This window comes from Bos indicus, chromosome 11, assembly GCF_029378745.1.
Source record: "Bos indicus isolate NIAB-ARS_2022 breed Sahiwal x Tharparkar chromosome 11, NIAB-ARS_B.indTharparkar_mat_pri_1.0, whole genome shotgun sequence".
Lineage (NCBI taxonomy): Eukaryota > Metazoa > Chordata > Mammalia > Artiodactyla > Bovidae > Bos > Bos indicus.
Window position 1 is genome coordinate 26,884,347 of NC_091770.1, and position 15,654 is coordinate 26,900,000.

A 15,654-nucleotide genomic window follows, 5' to 3' on the forward strand; every position below is an offset into this window, starting at 1 on the left:
GAGAAGGAAATGGCAACCCACTCCAGTATTCTAAAAGGAAATCTCATGGACAGAAGAGCCTGATGGGCTACAGTCCATGGGGTTGCAAAAGAGTTGGACACAGCTTATGACTAAACAACAGCAGCAAGATAGTATTAACTCACTAAAGAATAAGGTATAAAGTCCTGAAGAGAAAATTTCAAAACACTTAAATACAATTGGATTCCTTTCTTACTGGCCCTTCAGTTCAGCTCAGTTCAGTAGCTCAGTCCTGTCCGACACTTTGCGACCCCATGAATCTCAGCACACCAGGCCTTCCTGTCCATCACCAACTCCCGGAGTTCACTCAGACTCACGTCCAGCAAGTCAGTGATGCCATCCAGCATCTCATCCTCTGTCGTTCCCTTCTCCTTCTGCCCCCAATCCCTCCCAGCATCAGAGTCTTTTCCAATGAGTCAACTCTTCGCATGAGGTGGCCAAGTACTGGAGTTTAACCTTCAGCATCATTCCCTCCAAAGAAATCCCAGGGCTGATCTCCTTCAGAATGGACTGGTTGGATCTCCTTGCAGTCCAAGGGACTCTCAAGAGTCTTCTCCAACACCACAGTTCAAAAGCATCAATTCTTTGGCGTTCAGCTTTCTTCACAGTCCAACTCTCACATCCATACATGACCACAGGAAAAAACATAGCCTTGACTAGACGTACCTTACTGGTTATTAACCATTAATTAATATGACTAAAAGACAAACTTCTGTAGCATTCAAATTAGACGCATTTTGTGCTCTAAGATTTAAACGCATAGTTTTCTGGAACAGTAAGGAATTTTCCCATATAATAATCAGGTTATCCTGACTGATACATAGGTTTCCATTCTAGAGATGATTTCTAGTTTACCTTAAGAGGATTCTTTTTCCATTGCTCAAAGCAGCATTTTATAGAAGAAACTTCCACTAAGCATGTCATGGTGAAGCCCAAGTTCTGTCTTCTTGGAAATATTTCATAAGCTGCTCTCCCCACTCATCTTAAGTGAGAGAATTAGGAGAGAACCTGGTCTGGTGAAACATCCTGCCTGAATGCTGACTCCTCTGTAGCATGACCAGTGAAGGAGTATGTACAAACAGTTTTAGAGGCGTTAAAACTCACCCTGCGTAAGCCCTCCATTTCAAAGACTGTGTTGATCTGCTAGTAAAGTGAAAAGTGAAAGCTGTAGTCGCTCAGTCATGTCTGATTCTTTGCAACCCCATGGACTGTAGCCTGCCAGGCTCCTCTGTCCATGGAATTCTCCAGGCAAGGATACTGGAGTGGCTTGCCATTCCCTTCTCCAGGGGATCTTCCCAAACCAGGGATTGAGCCCAGGTCTCCTGCATTGCAGGTGGATTCTATACTGTCTGAGCCACCAGGGAAACCCAAAATATGAAGATGGAGGTACTGGGGATTGAACCCGGGATCTCATGCATGCTAAGCCTGTTTTCAACCACTGAGCCATACCCCCAGGCCTGCCAGTAAGGGAGTAAGTGAACTATTCACTGAGCACCTTCTCTGCGTGTAAGCTGGGCCAGAGCTGCTGCTGCTGCTGCTGCTGCTGCTAAGTCACTTCAGTCATGTCCAACCCTGTGCGACCCCATAGATGTCAGCCCACCAGGCAAAAACCATCACTACCTGAGGTCTTTTCTGTGGTCAGTGTGTAATAGGGCCAGTGGTTTGATTTTGAAGGATGGCCTCACAGCACCTCTGGTGGGCAGACGACCCATGTTTGCAGAGACAAGTGTTGGGAGAGCTTCATCTCTACCAGATGACTCCCCCAGACAGCAACTTAGAAACTTCCCATTGCACACTAGCACATGGTCCAGTCGTGTGTGAATTTTGGCCCATCACGTGTTGATGACTTGGCTTTGATTGGATAACCCTGACCACAGTATCTTTTTTATTATTTGTATTCTAGTGAGATAATTGAATGAAAGGAAACAATTTCTGTCTTTTAGTGTTGAGTAAACATATGTAATTAGCCTTGATCTCCACTAATATCATTAGACTTGAAAACCCAGTTTAATCTGGATTCTGCTCTCTTCTCAATGTCAGCCTGTTTCTGGACCAGTACAGAGCCAGCCTTGTTGATGCAATAAAGAGATTACTCCAGCCCAGGGTAAGTATGTTTCTATTTTCTCCTGAACACTGGCTTCAGAATAATTAGTCTGTGCACAAAGATGGAAAGAGTAATGGAATGGCAGGATTAATGTCATGTAATACTTTAATACTTATTATGTCCAACTTCAATTGAGTCTTCTGATCTATCAGATTCTTTCCTAATCATAACTAGGGAACTTCTTACCCTTGGCCTTCTGATAAGGAACACAGTGGGTAGTAAAATAAATGAAACCGCTTCAAAGATAGTGTGAGATTATTTTTATCAAAGAATTTCTTGAGTCTTTTCCTTTGATAACAATATCTTCATATTAAAGTAGAAGTATGATATTGAAAGTTTTCTGTTGACTTCTGTCATTTTAAATCCCTTCAATGGTAACCTTTGTCATTGGGTATTTATTTATTGCAAAAGAATATTTTTTTCTTTTTATTTCTGTTTCTATTAAAGAAAGGGACTTCAGATGAATCTATTAAAAGTTCTTTGCTTTAAAAGGAAACCATTATTTACATATTATAAACATTAGGTCACAATGAAGCCAAGCATGGCATACAATATTCTGCGCATTTTTACATTTATATATCCATTTATGCCTGTGAGTAAATTACAGAGTTTGTATCCACTCTTATTTTGCTGGGCTGTTATACTAAGCTAGGAGGTCCTGCAGCCTAAACAGAGAGTTAATATACATCTATTTAAAGAAAGAAAACAAGTTTAAAGCTCATACATTAAAAAAAAAATCTTATAACTATGTAAGACTCTTGCTGTGCCATAGGAACTTAACAGTGTTAATGTAGCCTAAGACAGAAACTCAACATTTATCTGAGAAAGGACTATAGTGTGTGTGTGTTTATGTGTGAAGTATTTTCTAAAGTTTTGTCTTTTCTTTTAAAAAAGAAGGTTTGCTCTAGTCTTCTGACCTCAGTGAGACTTATCAGCTAATACCTTTCAATCTTTCTCTTATATCTTTTCTACATTGAAGATTCCCAGAGCAATTTGATAATCATCCTTTGCTGTACACTGTGCTTTTTATTTTGTTATCTCTATATAACTCAGAAACTTTAGGCCTCTCAGAGGAGTAACCACAGCTTTGTAAGTGGTAATCAATTAAATTAAATTGGCTTCTCAATTCCCCCTGTGAGGTGGGGAGCAGCTCTAGAGGTAAGGAAGGGGCACACTCCAAGCCGTTGATGACAGCTGTCGTGGTTGAGTGAGCAGCCCAAGTTGAGGGCAGAAGAAGGAATTGGGGGCCTCTTCATCTCCCTGTTAGCCTTGGGTGATTCTCATGAGAATTTGCAAGATCAGGATTTTCAGAAAGGACACTGAGATTCTTGGATATAAGGCTTCTGAGAAGATCTATCAGGCAAAAACACAATGCTTTCAAAGACTCCTGGATCTCACAGTGCACAGTACTTCACTCATCACCAACACCCCCTTCAGAGCCTATTTGTGACAAATACTCCATTTTGCTGGTTCCAAATAGGAAAAGGAGTACGTCAAGGCTGTATATTGTCACCTTGCTTATCTAACTTATATACAGAGTACATCATGAGAAACACTGGGCTGGATGAAGCACAAGCTGGAATCAAGATGGCCAGGAGAAATATCAATAACCTCAGATATGCAGATGACACCATCCTCATGGCAGAAAGTGAAGAACAACTAAAGAGCCTCTCGATGAAAGTGAAAGAGAATGAAAAAGTTGGTTTAAAGCTCAACATTCAGAAAACGAAGATCATGGCATCCGGTCCCATCACTTCATGGCAAATAGATGGGGAAATAGTGGAAACAGTGGCTGACTTTATTTTTGGGGGCTCCAAAATCACTACAGATGGTGATTGCAGCCATGAAATTAAAAGACGCTTACTCCTTGGAAAGAAAGTTATGACCAACCTAGATAGCATATTCAAAAGCAGAGACATTACTTTGTCAACAAAGGTCCGTCTAGTCAAGGCTATGGTTTTTCCAGTAGTCATGTATGGATGTGAGAATTGGACTATAAAGAAAGCTAAGCACCGAAGAATTGATGCTTTTGAACTGTAGTTTTGGAGAAGACTCTTGAGAGTCCCTTGGACTGCAAGGAGATCCAACTAGTCCATCCTAAAGGAGATCAGTCCTGGGTATTCATTGGAAGGACTGACGTTGAAGCTGAAATTCCAGTACTTTGGCCACCTAATGTGAAGAGCTGACTCATTTGAAAAGATCCTGATGTTGGGAAAGATTGAGGGCAGGAAGAGAAGGGGACAACAGAGGATGAGATGGTTAGATGGCATCACCAACTCAATGGACATGAGTTTGGGTGAACTCCGGGAGTTGGTGATGGACAGGGAGGCCTGGTGTGCTGCAGTTCATGGGGTCACAAAGAGTCGGACACGACTGAGCGACTGAACTGAACTGAACTCCATTTTGTAGCAGATTTGCCTGGTTTATGTAGAAAGTGAAAGTGAAGTTGCTCAGTTGTGTCCAGTTCTTTGCGACCCCATGGACTGTAGCCTACCAGGCTCTTCCATCCATGGAATTTTCCAAGCAAGAGTACTGGAGTGGGTTACCATTTCCTTTTCCAGAGAATCTTCCTGACCCAGGGGTCGAACCCAGGTCTCCCGCATTGCAGGCAGACGCTTTCCCATCTGAGCCACCAGGGAAGCTCGGCAGAAGAAGGAATTACATAGTTTACATAGGATTCATAGGTTTACGTAGGATCTACTGTAAATCATTCACATGATTTACAATAGAAAACTGCCCAAGCTATGAATAGACCTAAGTGGAGATTGAACTGGAACATCTAGTAGCTCTCCTGTACCCTCTATTAAACTCTGAATGATGCTCCTCCTTGTCTGAAGTATGGCTCCACACAGCAGCCTCCTCAGAGGACAGCAGCACTCCTACTGAAGCAGATGCTCACCCTTAACTGGGAGGATAAGACCCAGCCCTAGAGTGGATGGTGCTTACTTATGCTCTGTGTAGAGCTGGGGAAGCCGAATCAAAGGGGCCTGCATCATGGGCTTCCCTGGTGGCTCAGTGGTAAAGAATCCACTTGCCAGTGCAGGAGACATGGGTTTGATCCCTGGCCCATGAAGATCCTACGTGCCACAGAGAAACTAAGTCCACGTGCCGCAACTATTGAGCCTGTGCTCTAGAGCCTGGGAGCTGCAGGTACTGAACCCATGCTCCGCAACAGGAGAAGCCACCAGTGAGAAGCCAGTGCATTGCAACTGGAGAGTAACCCCCACTCTCTGCAACTAGAGAAAAGCCCACGCAGCAACAAAGACCCAGCACAGCAAAAAAATAAATAAATAAACAAATAAATATTCTTAAACATCTAACTTAATTAAAACAAAAACAAAGGGGGCCACATCAAAATGCAGCATAAGAAATGAGAGCAGGGGCCCTCACTCAGGCCCCTCCTGTCCTGCAGCACTGCTTGGACTGACAAGTATTCCAGCCTAAGAGGGCAGGAGTCCACCATAAGGGGGAAAATCCCAGTCATAGATGGTACATGGACATACTGAAGTTCCCACCCAGGAATCTCACTCCACTGAGAGGTCTGGGGTGGCAGGGCCTTTGCACTCCTGGGAACGCTACCCAGATGGACCCAGGAAGGGCCACAGGGACTCAGAAGAGAGCCACAGTAGCTCTGTCTCCCATGCCAGGGGACTGGAAGGGTGCCCAAAACATGGGGGCACCTGGAGAAAAACTGCTCTTCTCCTTGCCTCTCAGGCCTGCTGTCCTACTTCCAAAGGACGTCCCCCCACCCCTCACTGAGTGTGTATGTCGTGGACATCACAGTCCAAGACCAAGATAACATTAAAGGCTTTATCCCATAACAATTAGAGCTGCTTTTAATGGTTTCTTGAGCCCAGTCCACTCTTCCATGGTTTTGTGGCCCAGAGGCTGAAGGTACTGGAAGAGGCCCACAGAGAAACAAATTGGACAGCTGCACTGGTGGGTCCTGAGCTCTTAGTAATTCAAGGGCTCAGCAGACTCAGTGGAGATGAAACAAGTCCTCAGGGTGCTCAGCCAAAGCTGCACTTTGGCCAAACACTTTGAATTCACAGGTGGGCCCCAGTTTCCAAGGGTAAAGTATTAGTAGATAGACCCAGAAATGTCTGTGTACAAAACCCAATTTGTTCTTACTATTGAGCCACTTACTAGATTCATCTCTCAGAGCCTCAGTTTCTCATCTGTAAAATGAGGAAGAAACAAGTCAGTGCATTGGAAGCTTTAGCACATAACTGACTCTGAATGAGTATGTGTTCAGTCTTGCAGCCTTGAAGAACTAGAGGGACTTCCCAGCCATGATGGGTATAGAATATACAGGGCTGTTTTCAAAAACTGTCCTCAGAGAAATGCTTGGCAGAAGGGGAAATTTTTTTTTTCTTGAACTTGGACTTGGATGATGTCTACACATAACTAGGCCTGCTGCATCTCCCTGTACCCACGTCCTACTTGCCTGCTGCAGGCTCTGCAGAAGGTCCGGAGGATTGTCTACCTGGATGAAGATGACACTTTTTACTACAGGCGCCCCCATCAAGTGAGGGGAGAGAAATTCCTACTAGATGGCCAGGATTAAATCATTGCAACATGGAGATTCAAGTGTCAACCTGTGTGAAGAAATGGATTCTGCCATTATTGGGGAGTGTGATTCCTTGAGTTCTAGCTAAGGCAAATCTGCTATCTGGAGTCAGAGGATCCAGAAGCAAAGAAAGTAGGTGGAGGGGAGGAGTTTCCCTGCTTTTCAGTTTTTATAATGGGGGTCATAAATGAGGGGATACAGGCCCCCAGAGAGAGCTTAGCCACCAGAGTGGGTTCCTGGCTTGACCCAGGAGCAGTGTCAAATCACAGAGCTAAGCCTGGATCCTTGGGCAGACAGGCACCTATGCCTGGAAAGTCATTACAGGAAGCCCCAAATGTCAGCAAGAAATGATCATTGCTTGCTCCAAATGGATTCTTCTGCTTACTGGTTGAGAGAAGCTATAAAAACATCTGACCCCTGCCAGAATGCTACAGGAACTCTCTAGCAGACTTAAAAGATGACAAGAAAAGATTTTAAGAAGAAATGACAGTGTTAGATGATCAGTCATGTCCGATTCTTTGCAACCCCATGGACTCCTCTGTCCATGGAATTCTCTAGGCAAGAATACTGGAGTGACTTGCCATTCCCTTCTCCAGGGGATCTCCTCAACCCAGGGATCAAACCCAGATCTCCTGCATTATAGGTGGATTCTTTAGTGTCTCAGCCACCAGGGAATCAGCAAGTGTTACTCATTCCAAGAAGCAACAGGTATCTTTCCTCCCCCACCTCTTTCCCTCTGGTGAGAGGCTTCTTGTTGCTGATGAGTCATAGCTGAGCCCTTAATACTGTGTTCCTTAAAGACCATCAGCCATGTCTGATATAACAGGACCCAGATGTAATTTAAAATACAGCCACAGCAGCCTACAAGTTGAACTTTGGTCCGAAAGTGACAACCAACGAGTGACACCTACTGATATTCCTGTGAAATGGCTTTGGGGGCAGGGAGGGAAGCCAAGCCAGTTGGACAGTGTGAATTTACTCAGGACTATGAGGAGATGGTTGGGGATGCAGTATGGACAGATCTCCAGCTTATCATCACTGCTCACCATCGTCAAGAATTCAAAAATATCCTTTGGAACTCATTTAACCTTCTTTAGAAACTGGCCCTAAATAACTGCCAAATTCCTAGAGTCCTGACTGCACGTAAGCCATGCTATAGAAGTAAATCATGGACTCTCATTTTAGAAAAGCAGTTTTTTTTTTTTTTTTTTTTTTCTTTGACTGCCCTGGGTCTTAGTTATGGCATATGGGATCTTTTAGCTGGGGCATATAGGATCTAGTTCCCTGACCAGGGATTGAACCTGGGCCCTCTACACTGGGACCACAGAGCCTTAACCACTGGACCACCAGGGAAGTCTTAAGCAGTTTCTTTTTACTGACATATTTTACCATCTTTTTTTTTTTAATCTAGCATCTCTGCAACCATCTGTATAAACCTCTGTTTTTGCTTATCTCAGGGAAATGCCTCGTGAGTATGGGTTCAGTGGCATGAACTGAGATGGTGCTGTAAGAGCTTTGGGTTCGGTTCCTTTTTGCTGGGTCAGAGGCCCAACAAAGCTTCCCCTGTCTTCGATGAGAAGCTGTGTTCGGCCAAACCCGGCTCTTCTGGTTGTAGGAGCAGAGAATCCCCAGACGATTTTTAAGACCCTGAATTCAGGGGCCTATCCCTTAGAAGTTCTTTTTGGAAGTCCACCCAGGTGTTTATCCAGCATGTGCAGTGCTGAGTCTCTGCCCCTGAGGAATTTAGAATGTGGTCATGGAGACCTCACACACATAGCTGGAACTACAATGGACAGTGCAGAATGGCTTATAACAGCCCAGCGCTCGATCATATAGAGCCTGGTGCTGCTTTTGTTTGTTGTGTGAATCTTTCTAATTGACACCTTCCATAGAATGTGAGATCCTTAAAGGACTGAACTCTGTCTTGAGTCAACAAACCTTTGTTGAGCAACTGCTCTCTGCCTAGCACTGTGCTGGGACTGTGGGGTATGAATAAGAATAACCAGCACTATAAAGAATCTCACTGTATAGCAGGGAAGATTAATGCACAACTCCTAGGAATTACAATGCAATAGTCTAGGTACTGGAATGCAGCACAAAGAATAGCTAATTGCCTGAGGAAGAGTTCCCTAGAGGCAGGAGTAGTGACTTCCGTTGATCAGTAAGAAGGCCATTCTGAGCCTCAGTAGAAGGGGACTAGAAAGTAGCATCCCTGGTGGAAAGAATAGAACTCACAGGTGGGGAGTACGAAAGAGCATGTGGAGTTCGCAGGAGTTTGCTCTGATTGGAGTTTAGGAGTGTCTGTTACACTGGGGGAGGGGCGGGAGATGAGTTAGTTTGGGTACCACTTTAAGACAGGCTGAGAACATGATGTTGGAGAGACTAGACTTTATGGGTAATAGCCATTGAAAGTTTTTGAGCAGTGATATAGTCGGACGTGGGTCCAAGAAAGATCACTCTGGCCAGCATAAAAGCTGGTTTCGAAATAAGAAAGAGATTGAAAGCAGCAAGGCTCTTCATGGGTCCACCGTGAACCAACTTCTACCTAAAACTGTACAGTTAGGAGCCAGTGAAGACCTAAAGGTGGAGAAGAGGGAACTGGATGGGTATTCACCAAGAGGTTCATTCAGCAAACATTTCTGGACTGCTCCTTGGGGATAAAATAAGATACAATGGTTTTAAAAGGCAACGTCATGATTTCCTGATTTCCAGTTTCATTTTGAAGGTGAAGGGTATGGAAGTATTTGGTACTTAATAGGTACTCAGCTGTGCGTGTGAGAGAGAGAAAGAAAGAGAGAGATGGATGAATAGTGCCCTGGGAAGGGTAGAGGTTTAGGCCAACGTCTGTTGAATTCCATTTTAGACAGAATGGGTTAAAGATACTTTCGGAACATCCCCACGGAGGGCTCTATCTAGTAGGCACCTGAAAACCCAGGTATGTGAACTGGACGATGGTGACTGCTGCAGCTGTGTACTTGGGAGTTTGTAATGCATAAGTGAGAGTTGAAGATGTGGACTTCAGCACAATTGCCTGGAGCTGTATAAAACATAAAGAAAAAGCAGACAGAGTCCTGGGGACTACTGACAATGAAAAGGCAGGTGATAAAAAGAAGCCAGGGTTGGACTGACTGACGAGAGAAATGTTGGGGAGGAAGCAGGCGAAGGCCGCATCTCAGAAACCAGATGAAGACATGGCTAGAAAATAAATATAAGCCTACACATGTAATCGATAGCTAATGGTGGATCACCTGGAAATGAAAAAGTGTAGCCTGTTCTTTGCAAAATAAGTCTGAAGAAGACTTATGTTTTCCAGAAGTGCACATCCTTTACTCTATGAGTATAGATTGCTAAGTCACTTCAGTCGTGTCCGACCCTGTGCAACCCCATAGACGGCAGCCCACCAGGCTCCCCCGTCCCTGGGACTCTCCAGGCAAGAACACTGGAGTGGGTTGCCATTTCCTTCTCCAATGCATGAAAGTGAAAAGTGAAAGGGAAGTCGCTCAGTCGTGTCTGACTCTTCACGACCCCATGGACTGCAGCCCACCAGGCTCCTCCATCCATGGGATTTTCCAGGCAAGAGCACTGGAGTGGGGTGCCGTCACCTTCTCCATGAGTATAGATTAGTCTAGCAGAATAACAACAACTGAGCTTACAAGTGAGTGTAAACAAGATCATTGTTGTTTTGTGGAACTCCTCTCCAGGGATAAATGAATTCTCTCAAATTTCTGTTCATCAGTCTAAATTTTACATTCAATTGAGTGTTCAATCAGAGTTTAAAATGATTCTGTGACTGTGAATGCTTAGCAAGTTGTGCTTTGGTAAACTGAAAATAATTTTTCTAAAATAATGGGCTAATTTGAAATCTATGTTCTTTTTCTTGGTTTGATTTTTGAAGCCTAAATTGTGAGGCATATTCCACTGACTGTAACAAAGTGTCCTGCTCCACTGGAGATATGGTGGGGGGGGCGGGCTTCTGAAACCATTCATTATTGGGGAGAGGCTGGCACTCAGTAGGGCAAACAGTGGATGCTACTGAATGAATGGATGATGTCCTATTGTCCCTCCTAAACATTAATCCACATCTCAAAGGTGTCAGCGTTCAACGAAATGAAAAAGAAAACATTTTGAAACTCATAACTGAGTAATTAGAGATTAAAACTACAGCTTGCTCTTTCTCTTTCTTGTGGGGACAGTATTGTGCACAGAAAGCTGCCCTCTGAAATCCCATTAGAGCCACTGACTCTGTAAAAGCTTCTTGGAGAAAATCTTTTCTAAAGAATGAACGTTAGAATGTGGCCTTCGAATTCCCAGAGACTTGTATTTTTCAGATTATTCAACGTCTGGATTTAGCTTATTCTTTCAGCAAATATTGATCGTCTTTTCTATGCTAGGCACTGAGAAAATGTAGTGAATGGAACATTAGAAGATCCCATTTTCCTGGAGTATACATTCTAGCCAGAGGAGAAAGGCAATAACAAATAAGGATGTGATGTGTGTCAGTGGTGCTGAGGGCTAAGGATACACACAGAGCAGCGAGAGGGGGTGGGGAGGGTGGCTATTCTAGGTGCAGTGGGTGTGGAAGGACAGGTAAACTGAGACACAAGCTCAGCTGCAATCCCCTTACAGCTCACCCCAACCAGCAGAGGGCTGGGGTGAGGGCAGAGGTGTGTTCTGTGAATGCAAACATCAACCCAACCACAACCCCTTAGTCCTTAAACATTATGATATATAATTTAGATAACAGCTGTCAAAAATCAACTCTTTGATTATAATGGTAAGACAGGTGACTTTAAAATAAAACCACTTCCATTATTCAAAAATCCAGAATGACAATCAGCTCTTAGAAAGGACTAAAATGACCTACTAGTGCTCCTCCTTTTTTTTTTCCCCATGGAGACTTTTGCTCCCCTGCTGAGACCATGTATTATATCTAGTTTCACATCAAAATGAATTTTTGCTGCTAAGTTTGAAAACCGCCTGAAAATAGCAATTAATATTGGAAAAGCTGACAGAACCTTAAGTGGAGTGGCATGATTGGTGCTGCTATAATTATGTGCCTGAGTGTATACATGTCTATGTAAACACAGTGTGAAAACACACTTGATGTCCAGGACAGTGGATCAGTGCATTTTCTTGCAGCTAAATGAGGGGAAGAGAGAAGGAGAGGAAGTTGGTAGAATCTTTATAGCACCGTCAGGTGGTGTAGATGCTCCTAGTCTTTCTTACATCTATACAAACTTTTCTGAAATTATTTTCACACTCATTGCCTCATTTGATCCTCACAACTTGCTGGGGGTGGGGGGAGGCAAGGGAGGTTTTATTCTTCCCATTTAATGGATGAGAAAACTCAGTGAGTCAGCTAGGATAACTTGAGTCTCTTATCTGAAAAATGAGGAGATTGGACTCATGTCATCTCCAAGGTGTCTCCTAGGTCAATAGTTCTATGACTTTTTCCCCTGATTTTCCTGAGGTGACACCGCTGTCTAATGGTAGAGATCCCCTTTTAAGTCCAAACCCCTTTCTGCCACACATTTCCTCCTCATAGTCTTCAAACCCTTTACAGCATGTTTAATCATCTGTAAAATGTAATGTCTACTGTACACGGTTGTTGAGAAAATTGTTGAGGGGATTAGAGGGAAGGCTCGTGAAGCACCTAGCAAAGTGGTCGCTTGTATTACTATTGCCATCACTATGACTAATACGAAGGGAGTGTTGTATAATGGAAAGAGCATTGGCATTGGGAGTCAGGTCAGTTTCTAGTCACTTACTGATGTGTCATCTTGGACAATGAGCTAACCTTTCTGAGCATCCTCTAGAGTGGAGCTGAAAATCCCTATCTTGATGGGTCATTTGAAGACTAAAGGAGAGGATGTGCATAGAGCACCAGCCCCAGTGTCTGCCATGTCCCTGATACTCAATAGACAGTTGGCAGGTATGAACGATAAAGCAACTTTCAAAAGAAACTGGGATATATTTTCATAATTCTCTCAAAACCTGAAGTGGTATTTCCTAGAGATAATGTATAACCTTGAAATTAACAGAAGCATAGTCATCTTTTGAACAAATAAAAGGAAAAAGACTATTCTGAAGTTTAGTCATTCTGTGCACATCTCAAAGGGAGAAGGAAAATTCACGTGCAGCCAGTAGTTAGTAAATATTCGTTGTGGAGTTTCAGAGGGTCTTCTGAAATCTGGTATATATTTTGATCAAGTCTTCCCACGCTCCCCACTACAACCATCAGATAGGGTTGTGCAGTTTATTTAGAAAAGCTTACTAGCCCTCATTGTACCACTTTCTTTGAAAAGTAACCACTTGGATAACTGTGAGGAACTGCTTTGCCATAACGATGACCCTTACGAGGGATCCAGTAGAGTTGGAAATCAAGATCCTAAAGTTCTGTCTCTGGCAGTATGGTCACAGAAAAGGCTGGTGGCAGAACTGAAATGGATTGTGGTTACCCGTCTCTGTGGAGGATTTCTCGGTACTGAATTTCCAGGGCACAATAAACTAACATTTACAGGCATCTGTGGCCACATGCTCTGGAGCTGTGTTGCGGATGTGTTGGCAGCTGCTAAGGAGTTGCAAGGTGGGTAACACTGCCCTGGACCTGGTATTCTAAAATCTAGTCGATGATTTAAACCACTGGACCCAAGAGAGGTATGTATCGTACAAAAGACCAACGTCGAGTCCCATATTATTTATTACATGCATTGTTTGAAGGTGATAAAACATAGCACTGGACATTTAAATACGACATTTTTCTCTTATTTGATGTCTGTCTATCCTGGAAATGAGTCCCACTGTGTCTGCCCATCCTTGGTGGATATCTCAAGACAATTGAGTTTTCTACCTGAGAGCTGTACACTAAATGCTTTCACCAATGTCTGTTATGTTTGGTTGTCTTCCAGTTTTACAATGTGTGAATTTCCTTTTTAATGTTCTAGGGGAAAGCAATGGTATTCGCCCCACGCCGAGGGAATACTTTAAACCAGTTTTGCAATCTAGCTGAAAAAGCTGGTTTCTCTATCCAAAGACATGAAAATTATGATGAACACATTTCAAACTTCCACTCCAAGGTTAGTTTTCTGCTTGTGTTAGATAACACTTTAATCCGCATTGCATTTTGAAGAGATCATGGTCTTTTTGGCAGGTAACCTAAATATTTGATTAAAGGACTCCTTAGGTGTGCTGCTTCTGAACAGCTATTTGTATCTGGTTATTTTGTGTGGCAAAGCCATCTTTTATCTTTGCATGTCTAGAAGGATTTTACAGAAACCATTCCTGTTTACTCCTTTCTCTGAAACTAACTAATCTCTTCATTCATAATAGACTGATTTGTAGGATGCAGGGGAGGTGGCATAGAATGAATGATAAACAAGCATTTATATTTTAATGAAAAAACCTTCAGCTTTTAAGTAGGTTAAATGCTTAGCTGCAACTGAAATAAATAGAAGGTGAATGTCTAATTGTATCATGTTAGACTGTAAATCTTTATCTCCACTTGCTTTATGGTTGGGTCAGTTGGCAGTTTGAGACTGTTAAATCTCACAGAATTTCACAGTTGTGGGGTTACATGTCAGATCGAGACGCTACAAGATTTAGGTCAAAAGCACTTATCTGAGAGTGATTTCTAAGCTTCCTTACATAAAGCAATGTTATCAGCCTTTTTTATTATTTATAGGTATAGAGCAATATAGGACACTGAGAGGCTAGCGTTCCACTGAAAACTTTTTAGGAATCTCACATTTGCTAATACATATCACAGTTACTCGTAAAACATGGATTTCTTCTGTAATTTCGTACCTTACAGAAATCTCCCTTCTCTGAGCTAGGCTGACCTTCGCAACAGACTTTGACTTGTCAATTTTGCAAGTCATGACCGCAGAAAAGTAAAGGCCTGACCTTATTTTTCTCCTGGGAAAATGTGTATAGCATTCTTTATTACCCAGGACTATGATATAATGTAGAAGTGTGCTGACTTTTGAAAAATTATATGCAAAGTGAATCTGATCTTCTAAGCAGTAGAAAGGAAATCTTCACTTTCTGGAAATGGGTTCATTTCTTTGGGTCTCCAGGGCTCCATTTAAGTTCCTGAGCCGTAGGGGAGCGGGGGTTGGGGCTGGGGTGGGGGGGTGGGTATGTTGGTTTGTGAACTGAAAGGGTTAAATCACTTCCTCTCACTGGTGGAATCAGGCCCTCTGCTTACAATTAGAAAATAAAAACTAAGTGGCATGTTATGCAAATCTTACCTACCTCTAGAATGATGTTCTTTTTTCAACTCCTCTCCAGAACAAAAGGAATGGCTTTGAAGGCTTTTACCTGGTCCAGGAAGTGTCTCTCCTGGCCCCCTGGGCTCTTCTACCCTAAGGGATAAAAATGGCCTTCTCTCCAGGGTGAGGCTAGAGCTACAGGGCCCAGCTGACAGCTGCTTCACAACCTGTCATTCACTTTCCCCCTTAACCAAAGGACAAATGCTGTTAGTTTCTCAGTCATAGCTCAGGAGAGCAAATGCCCCAGGTTTCTCCACCAGCAGAAAATTTCATTATACCTAACCCTCTGTCACTTCTCTGCAAAATCTGAAGTGTGTTAGAACATGCCAGGCATCCAGGTCCTCGGTGGCCACCTGTCCTTTGTCTAGAGCTTTAGATTGTCAGCACCTAGTGGGCAACAACCTCCTGTTTTTATTTCCAATGTTAGTAGCCTGCTAATCATGGCCTGTTTATCCACAGGGTCACAAAGAGTCGGACTCAACTTAGCAACTAAAGGACAACAAAACATGCCTAGATTTATACTGTGCACCCCCAGTTCAGTTCAGTCACTCAGTCCTGTCCAACTCTTTGCGAGCCCATGGACTGCAGCACGTAGGCTTCCCTGTCCATCACCAACTCGCAGAGCTTACTCAAACTCATGTCCATTGACTCAGTGATGTCATCCAACCATCTCATCCTCTGTCGACCCCTTC

The 15,654-nt window shown here is 43.3% G+C and overlaps 1 protein-coding gene across 2 annotated transcripts in view; it reads left to right on the plus strand.

Annotated features, from left to right (window-relative positions):
* Window positions 1-15,654, plus strand: part of CAMKMT (calmodulin-lysine N-methyltransferase) — a 425,501-nt gene that overhangs the window by 404,914 nt on the left and 4,933 nt on the right. For both annotated transcript variants that reach the window (XM_019970085.2, XM_019970084.2), the window contains 2 exons: window positions 2,059-2,122; window positions 13,637-13,768. In XM_019970085.2, coding sequence (XP_019825644.2) covers window positions 2,059-2,122; window positions 13,637-13,768 — 196 coding nt within the window. The remainder of the gene's footprint in view (window positions 1-2,058; window positions 2,123-13,636; window positions 13,769-15,654) is intronic.